Source organism: Octodon degus, unplaced genomic scaffold, assembly GCF_000260255.1.
Source record: "Octodon degus isolate 3935 unplaced genomic scaffold, OctDeg1.0 scaffold00007, whole genome shotgun sequence".
Lineage (NCBI taxonomy): Eukaryota > Metazoa > Chordata > Mammalia > Rodentia > Octodontidae > Octodon > Octodon degus.
Window position 1 is genome coordinate 11,232,692 of NW_004524583.1, and position 9,161 is coordinate 11,241,852.

General features: G+C 48.5%; 1 protein-coding gene across 1 annotated transcript in view; it reads right to left on the minus strand.

Moving 5' to 3' along the window:
• Window positions 1–242: 242 nt before the first annotated feature.
• The window catches only part of Flvcr2 (feline leukemia virus subgroup C cellular receptor family member 2), a 56,801-nt gene continuing 47,882 nt past the window's right edge, over window positions 243–9,161 (minus strand). Inside the window, exons 6-10 of the mRNA XM_004624901.2 lie at window positions 6,373–6,483; window positions 5,365–5,470; window positions 5,134–5,245; window positions 4,263–4,318; window positions 243–702 (exon numbers count right to left, since the gene is read on the minus strand). Coding sequence (XP_004624958.1) covers window positions 637–702; window positions 4,263–4,318; window positions 5,134–5,245; window positions 5,365–5,470; window positions 6,373–6,483 — 451 coding nt within the window. The 3' untranslated portion in view covers window positions 243–636. The remainder of the gene's footprint in view (window positions 703–4,262; window positions 4,319–5,133; window positions 5,246–5,364; window positions 5,471–6,372; window positions 6,484–9,161) is intronic.

Here is a 9,161-nt window from a genome sequence, read left to right on the forward strand (position 1 = left end):
CTTGTAGGAAAAGTACCTTTCCATGCCAGGAAGGTAGTTAACCTTCCTAAGTCAGTTTCTTTGTTATGGCCACAACAAAATACTGGTGAGGTTTATTGATATTTGGTTTGATCAGCTTATAGGAGAATTTGGAGATAGATCCCAACATTAGACAGATCCCAACTGGGGCCGAGGGTCCTAACGGAGTCGCCCTGTGAGGCTGTTCCCTGTGAACAGTCCCTCTGATCACTCAGGAATGACCCTCCTCAGAGCTGGGCTTCTGGTAAGGCTCTTAAGACACAAGAAAAAGTTCATGACCTGAATGAGCTTTCTTCCTGTGATAATTTTGTAAGCATTCTCCCTGAGGGTGAAGGTGATGATGGAAGGCAAGGGGCCAAGACCGGCTGACTCTAGGACTGTCGCCCTCCCAACACTGCCACCCATCAGCTCCTCAAAGGTTGGTAATGCAGCCTGTTTGATGAAAGGTGCCAACCAAGCTCTCAAGAGGTTCCCAGAGGTGTAGGCACCACACAAGCCGCAAATATTTCCGCTGGTACCCTCCTAAAGCTCCAGCGAAGGCCTGCGTGCTGGCCGCGAAAGCTGAGCTGAGTAAGAGGTGGGGTGTTTGTGTTCCTGAGCCACCACCGCCTCTCTTGCTCAGAGATGAACTTCTGATATCACGGTTGGCGCCTTGCTGGTGTTGCTGTCCTCCTGTTGGGCTTTCTGGAAGGCAAAGCAGGTAGATAAAAGGCACAGGATGTTAGGCCAGGCAGAGCAACTGCCTGGCCCTGACTCCAATCAGTAGGGCAGAGCCAGGGGCCATTCTGTATCCACATCTGCACGAGCAAACAGCCAACGAAGCAGCAGCCCCCAGCCCCTGCCTACGTGTACTCCGCAAGCACTGCTCCCCGCCAGCACCACTCCAAGGAATAAAAAGCAGGTTTCCCATTGAAGCACGACAAGCACAGAGCATCCCATTCAGATGTCATCCCAAACTAAACTGGATGGAAACAGAAGAAAAGCCCAACTTTCCCTTCCCATTTTGAGGGACAAGAAGTCACCTTCATGCACCACCAACCAACAGTAAAAGAAGGTTTTTTTCATTTTGTTTTTGAGACAGAGTCTTACTATGCAGACTTGAACACATTATGTAGCCCAGGCTGGTCTCAAACTTGCAGCAATCTTCCTGCCTCAGCCTCCTGAGTGCTGGGATTAGGGGCATGTGCCACCACGTCTGGCTATGCTACCTTGCCTGGCTACAAAGGGATTTTTTTTTTTTTTTTTTTTTTGGCAGAATCAGGGATTGAACTCAGGCCCTTGCGCTTGCCAAAGAAGTGCTTATTCCACTGAGCCATCTTCCTGGCCCCACAAAGGGAAATTTTTAAAGGCAGTCTGCATAACTGCCACCTTAACACAGCATATTCATACTTTATGGAGAGGAAAAAGACTTCACGTTAGTTTGACCTTGGTTTTCTCAAGGAGGAATGGCATAGACTTCAGGGAAGAGACCTCCAGGCCACACTCATCTGGTGGGTTTGGAAGCAGATATCGCCTAGAAATTAGCCTGCGGGGTCCTTGGCACATACCACAAACTTGGGTGTTTATCCTTCGCCTCTTCCAACAGGGGTCTTCTAATTAGCAGGAAGGCTGTGAGCAGAGCCCCAGCCTGCACAGCCAGCACCACATCTGGCCAGAGGAGCATGTGCAAGGCCAGCCAACAGTGGCTGCCTTCTTCCTCAGGGCACCTCATGGCCAGGCAACAGCTGTGGAATCTAACCTTCCCTCGTCAGACCTGCTAACCTTTGCACTATAGTCAGTCTCAACCAGGAGGAACCTTCATTGAGGCAACTGACAATAAGGAACGCAGCCTCTCCCTGAGCACACACACTCTTGTGTGTATGCTGGCCCGCCCCCGCCCCTGCTAAGCCATTGTGTGAGTTAGGTGGGTATAGGTGAAAATGCAGCCAGTGTCTATGTGCTGGAAGAAAAATGGAAAACCAAACTATGATTTTCATAGTCAAATTCAGTCATGACTCCTGCCCTGGTTCAGTCTCTTCTCAGCCAAGCTGTCTTTCTCCCGGATGTACAAGAAGACAGATCTGGCTAGATCTGCTGCATGCTCTGTCTTGTCTGGCTCTGACAGTGTATTTGTTTATGAGTTACACTGACCACAATGGGCATAGAATGCCAGGGCTCTAGCGGAGGGATGCTCTGTGACAGCCACAGCTTCCCTGGTGGCAGTCCCAACACAACTCTGGCTTTCTCTTAATACTAAGTAGCTTCAGATGCAGTGATGTCCAGGCATGCATGATGGATTAGCTGGGGACACAAGACAGTCAAGCTCCACTACTGCAACTTTAGGCTTCTATTTCCATCCAGGGTTACTTCTAATAACCCCTAGTCAAGGAGACAGCTAGTCACTGCAACCAACTTTGATTAACAAACCTGGACCATGTGCGCAAGGATCTGGCTGCAAGAATAATGGAATATTCAAACTGCAGCGCTATACAAATGAAGAGAAATATACATATAGCTATCTGTGGAAGAAGAGAGGGAAAGGAAAAGAGATATGAGGTTGAGTGTGTAATCGTGTAGCAAGTTCATCGGGTTCATTAAGCAAATGTACAGAGTAGAAAACAAAGCATACACAACATGCCCACAGATTATAACATTGGCAAGTGGACTAAGATGCCCCTAGGGTGCCTCTGGGAGGTAGAATTATGGGTAGCTTCTATTTTTTTCTTGTTTGCTTAAACATCTACCAGTATAAACACAGATTATATAAAACAACTAGCAAAATCTCATATCACCTGATGTGCTATATCCCAAGCTAAATTGGAAACTGCTCACCTCCAATGTGTCAGGAACAATTAGAAAAAACCTTTAATGCTCAGATAAGAAAACTGTTAAACCAAGGCTTATTCATATAATGGAACACTATGCAATCATTAAAAATACATTGCAGAAGTCTAATGATAGCCTGATAATGCTTGTAGTAAAAAAAAGATCGATTATATTTTTGCTTTAAAATATATGTGATTAAATATGTGGGCATAGATATGCATAAATTAATATAAAAATAATAATGTTTCTAAATGATGGAAATTGTGAGGTGATTTTTTTTTCTATATTTAGGACAGAGCCTACAGGGTCTACAGGGACTTACTACGTAGATCGGACTTCTAGTGATTCTCCTGTTTTCAGCCTCCCAAGGGCTGGAATTACAGGTGTGTGCTGCCACATCCAGTCTCCATCGCCCTCTCAGCACACCCTGTAGGTGGGGCCAGCACGGGAGGCCCAGGATCAAACCCTGGCCACTGCACACTGCCTAAGCAGACGCTTTGGTCTGCTGAGCCTATCAGGTCAGCCCTTGTAAGGTATTTTTAAGGTTTTGCATTTATTGTGGTTTCAGTTTTCATACAAAGACTATATACTGTTTTAGAATGAGTTGGCTTAATTTTATGTTTTAGTAAGAAATATCCTACTTTTACTCCTCAAAGTTGCAATTCTTTTTTCTTTGCCCAGCTGATTCCCCTCTCCCTCCTCCTTTCCCCTCTCCCTCTTCCTGTGCCCTCCCCCACTCTTAAGCTGGGGAATCAAACCCAGGGCCTCACAACTAGGCAAGGGCTCTATACAGAACTACCCTCCAGCCCTTGCTCAGAACTGAGGCTTAACATTTTAGTTTAAGTGGATCCCAGCTGATTAGAGTAGATGGGAAGCATTATTTAGCTTGAGATCATTTTCCTGGTACAATCCTCTCCACATTGCCATCACTGTCTACTTCATGACTTGTCCTTTCAGAGCCCTATTGGCAGCATGTTGGCTCCATCCCATGGCTCTATGTATGGGCTGCCACTTGCCAAGAGAGCCACTGCCTCAGTTCCACCATCGTGTGGCAGAGTGGTCCAGCCAGACTCCCACCTCTTCTCTCTGGCCACTAACCACAAGTGGACAACAATGCAGCCAGGCACTCAGGACTTGGCTCAGCATCCAGGGCTGCCACTGAGCACTTGAACAACAGTGATGTGCTCTAGAGACCTTGGCAGGGAAGCCAGGAGGTAGGAAGGAAGTAGCGAAAAGCCCAGAAAAGAGTGACAGAGAGTCAGTCCTGAACATCTATAGAGGGAATCCTGAGGCTGCCATGATTATGAGAGGAGAGCTGGTCTTACAGCCACCACAAAACTAGTCCCTGCAGGGCCGCCTCTCGACCCTACCTGCATTGCAACATCCTCATTACAAGCCCAGGGCCTAGATCCCTTGGCCACTAAGCTTGGCATACTCACAATCTCGGGAATTTCTTTGTTTGCCTTTTGCCTCCGGAGATCTGCCTTAATGAAAGCTGAAATTGAAAAAGAAGAGTGACAAAGAATCATCAAGCAGAGCCGATGGTCAGGCTCACTCCATAGAGGAAACCCTTGTTTTCTTAAAGGTCACGATCCCAAACCTACACACATATTCTAAAATGGATTAGACTCTCCAGGCAGAGTCCAATAAAGACGCTCTGAGGCCACTTACATTCGCTCTACACATACCATATTGCTCTAATCATCACGAGAAATCCTTGTTTTTTGGAGGTAGGAAACTAAGGAACCCACAGGGTTCCTTAGAGAACCCACCTTCTCACATATCAGGACTAGAAAATTCCAGTCTTGATTCCTTCCATCTGCTCCACACTTCTTACTGTTTTTGTGTCTATCATCTTACTCAGTCCTTCGAGGTTACTCATCTTTGTTTATAGGTGAAGAAACAGAAGGTTGGGACAGTCAAGTGACATGCTTGTGGTCAAGCTGAGTCCTGGACAATTTTTATTCCAAGAGCTGTGTGTGTACTTTCTATAGTTCTGTTTTGTTCCAAACAAAGCTAAAAGGGACCCCAAGCATTTCCAAGCATCCCAGAGATCCTGAACCCACAGGTTGTTCCACCTGCCCAAAGTCAATAGCCAGGGAAGTCAGTGTCAGAATGGATTCGAATGTGCGTCTTCTGACTCCAAAGCCCACCTTCATTCAACTAAAGCATGTCACTGCACCCAACAGATTTCCTAACAAGTCCTCTTGCATGTGTGCTCCCTGTTTGCATGATCAAGACACTGGGCCCTGTCTTGCCCACCCATCTGGAGCAGCCTGAGCCTCATCAGACCCTTAGGCCCCAACTCACCAGTAAGGGCCGACCCAAGGGCGAGGAACACACACAGGAAGATGTTCCCAGGCAAGGTTCCATACTTGTCAATAATCTGACCCTGGGAGATAGTGAAGATGATTCCAAACACCTGGAAAAACATAGGAAGATTGGAAAGAAGGGCCCAGCCAGCTGGGTCCCCGGCAGAACAGATTGGCCACAGTGCAATGCCAGCCCAGCGAGGAAGGAAACAGAGAAAACAAGCTCTACCTGCGCAGACACGTTGAGGAGGCCGGACGACATGCCCTCTGATTCTGGGTATGTGAGCTCCACGGCAAACTCGAACCCCAATGGGAGGTAGCCAGTCATGAAAAAGCTGAAGTCCACATCAGAGAAACAAAAGGATGGAGAGCTTCCAGGGCAAGGATGAGGGCCCACCTCCCTTAGCACTCCCTCTTCTATTCCTGTGAGGCAAGGAAGCCTGGTGCATTCCACATTCAGCTGAGAGACCATGGCCTGGGAGCATGGCCCTGAGTTGGGAGAAGTCCCCAGAGCTGGGGCAGCATCTCCAGGGCTCTCTGGGACCTGAAAGGAGGAACTTGGGGCCCTCCTTATTTTCCTATAGAGAGCAGGCTGCTGAGGATGAGCACCAGAGGTGTCACTCCCTTGCCCTCTCACACTGAGATATGCACACAGATACACTCACACAAAAGGAAAAAAGCTGGGAAGAGAGGAGCAAAGGCCTTGATTTTACTCAAGCTATTTCCTATACCTTCTCACATATCAGGACTAGAAAATTCCAGTCTTGATTCCTTCCATCTGCTCCACACTTATTATTGTTTTTGTGTCTATTATCTTACCCAATCCTTCAAGGGTGGAGGTTACTCATCTTTGTTTACAGGTGAAGAAACAGAAGGTTGGGACAGTCAAGTGACATGCTTGTGGTCAAGCTGAGTCCTGGACAATTTTTATTCCAAGAGCTGTGTGTGTGTACTTTCTATAGTTCTGTTTTGTTCCAGACAAAGCTAAAAGGGACCCCAAGCATTTCCTAGCATCCCAGAGATCCTGAAGGGCAATTCATGCTTCCCTCCATCTCAACGGGACACATCAGGCTGCTGAAGTGCCACAAGTGTTACCAAGGTCCCTACAGACCCTTCCCACATTTCCTGAGGTCAGCAAGAAGGCAGAAAAGGAGGGGGCGATGTATCCTGTGATGCTGGCGGTTCCTGAAGATGTGGACAGAGCTTTCCAATTTAATAGGTTGGAGGTGGCACTCACCCCAATGTGCCAGCGGTGACGAACACCACCCACAGGTGCCCCAGCTTCAGGGTCAACGTGTAGATCACCATGCCCACCAGAGTCATGACGTACACCACCAGGGTTGTCTGCCTGGAAGCAGAGGCACAGACACTGAGTTAGATCCTTCAGACTTTAACGAGACCAATTATTTATTCACAAGTATCTGGTGAGCAGCTGCTGGCTATGAAGCTCCCTGCAATGAGCCAGGACATTGCTTTCACAGAGTTGTCCTTCTGTAGGTGTGCTGAACGCTGAACCAATGACCACCCAAATGGTTACCTCCTTTTTAGCCTGTGTAGACAAGCGCTCTTCCTCCAGAACCCTCTCCATACACTGCCCCTTAGCTTGGCACATCCTATTGATAGGCACCATGCACACAACCCTTTTCTTCCCCTATCTTCCACCAAGAAAAAATAAGCAAGACAAATAGCAGCCATAGTGAGACGACAGTAACGTTCAGGACTACCCCTGTGCCACTGATTGCTGCCTGTTTTCTTGGCCCTGTGCCCTCATGCTGGGTGAGTGATCCGACTACCAGATGCTCTCTGTCACCAGCAGTTCCTCCAGTTGCACTTGGCAACCCAGCATGGCTTTTCCCGCTGAGTTGGAACTACTGTGCTGCAGACACGAGAACTAAGAGAAGACATGCCCTAGCCTTAGCCCGGAAGCACCAGACTCCAAAGCCAAAGTGAGTCGCCTCTGCCCACACCCTGTTACCTTCTGCTTTTTTACTTCCCCCAGAAGCAGAGTTAGCAAGTCCTGAGTTCTGTCAGGCTCAGCTCTGCCGCACCCCTCCACACTCTTCTCTCCCCACAGAGCCCATCAAGGACACTGTGATAGCCCTGTCCCAAGAAACCAGACCTACACTCTCCCCTCTGTATCCTACTGTCCCCTGCCTTGAACATAAGGAATCAGACAGGAAAGCTCAACACCTGCGCACATCTCCCCTGAGGCCAGAAAGGTAGGGGACCATGGAACACACCACATTTTGTGTCAAGCTGATGTCTACACTTACGGAGTATCAGATTGTTAGGCACTTTGTAAGCATTTCCTTCTTTCTTTTTCTTCTATATTTAGTACAAGGTCTACAGGGTCTCACTACACAGATCTGACTCGTAGTGATCCTTCTGTTTTTAGCCTCCCAAGTGCTGGGATTACAGGCATGTGCCACCACGCCCAGCCTCAGGTGCTGTCTTAGTGTACCCTGCAGACTGGGCCGGCACAGCTCGCTGGGGATCAAACCCTGGCTGGTGTGCTTTGCCTAAGCAGGTGCTTTAGTCCACTGAGTTATCAGTCCAGCCCTAGCATGTCTGATTTCAACTCAACCCTACCAAAAATCCTGCAAGAAATATGGGACCATTTGTAAGTTTCCCAATGAGAAAAGCTAGGCCAATTAAATTACTTGTCCAAAGTCACTAGCTTAATAAATGTGCAGGTGGGATTTGAACCCAGATCTGGCCTTGAAACTTCAGTGCTCTCTACTGCTACATGTGGAAATATGTGGCTACATCTCTGGAAAAGATCAAGGTCCAGGTATCCAGAGGACACCCCTTTCCACTGGTGCTTCAGAGCAGCTGCTGAAGGTACAGGAGTCTTCGCCTTCTCACTCCAGTCCTTTGCTCTATTCCCACATACTCTGAAGGAAGGAATTTCAAGGACAGCAGCTTTCTTCAGTGATTCCACAAGCTCACCAGCTACTCACATGTTTTTCACATGTTTGTTAAATCACAGATTCACTTTGGGAGGTGTGGGTTGAAGATAGGGTCTTGCTGTAGAGTTCAGGCTGGCCTTGAACTCACAATGCAGCCCAGGCTGGCCTTGAACTCATGGGGATCCCACTGTCTCAGCTCCTGCGTACTGGGATTACATGTGTGCCCCCACATCTAGCTCAGAGGGACTATTTCTAATCCTAACCTAAGGTAAGTGGACCTCAGCACCCAATTTTCAGCCTTCACAGCAAGATGAATCTGGGAGTCCTCAGGAGAAGAGACCCATGGCGATAGATGACAAGATCACAGAGCTGGCACAGCCCACTGAGAACTGTCTTCTGCCTGGGTAGTTAGCAAGGGAAGGTCTCATGAGGCGACTGGGTTTAAACCGCAAATGACCATAGGACCCGGTATTGCCAGAAAGGCTGAGGAAGTGTCCTTCTCAGTCCTTTCACTGTATTTCCTAATCTGTGTGATTCATCTGGCTGCCCACACCCCAGCCCAGTGACATTCCAACCCCTCCCTTCTGCTTCAAGCCAGCCCTGGAAGAAGAACACTGCTGTTCTCTGTTATGGGGGTGGCCAAAGCAAGCAACTAATACTTGGCAGAGATGTGACTGTGTCAAAGTTCCACCAGTCATGACTAGGAGCCCATAGTAAGCCAGGCACCACATCTTCTAGGGGTGGCCTCAATTGGCCTTTGGGTAGGGCAGTCAGAAGCGGGTCTGTCACAGAAAACAGGTCTACCACTGTCTGTCGCCTCCAGACACTGGGAATGTTGGACGCCTTCAGGCAGCAGGGAACAAGGCCCTAGCCCACAGCTCCACCAGCCAGCATTAACTGAGCGTCTAATGCATAGGGCACGTGGGAAAGTCACAGCAAGAAGGACAGAAAGGGCTGGGGGTGAGCTCAGGGGTAGACTGTTTGCTCTGCATGTGTGAGGCCCTGGATTCAACCCCAGCACCACAAAAGGTCAAAAACAAGAAAAGGGGCTGGGGAGATAGCTCAGTATAATAAGAGCTTGCCTGGCAAGTGCAGGGTCCTGAGTTCAATCCCTGGT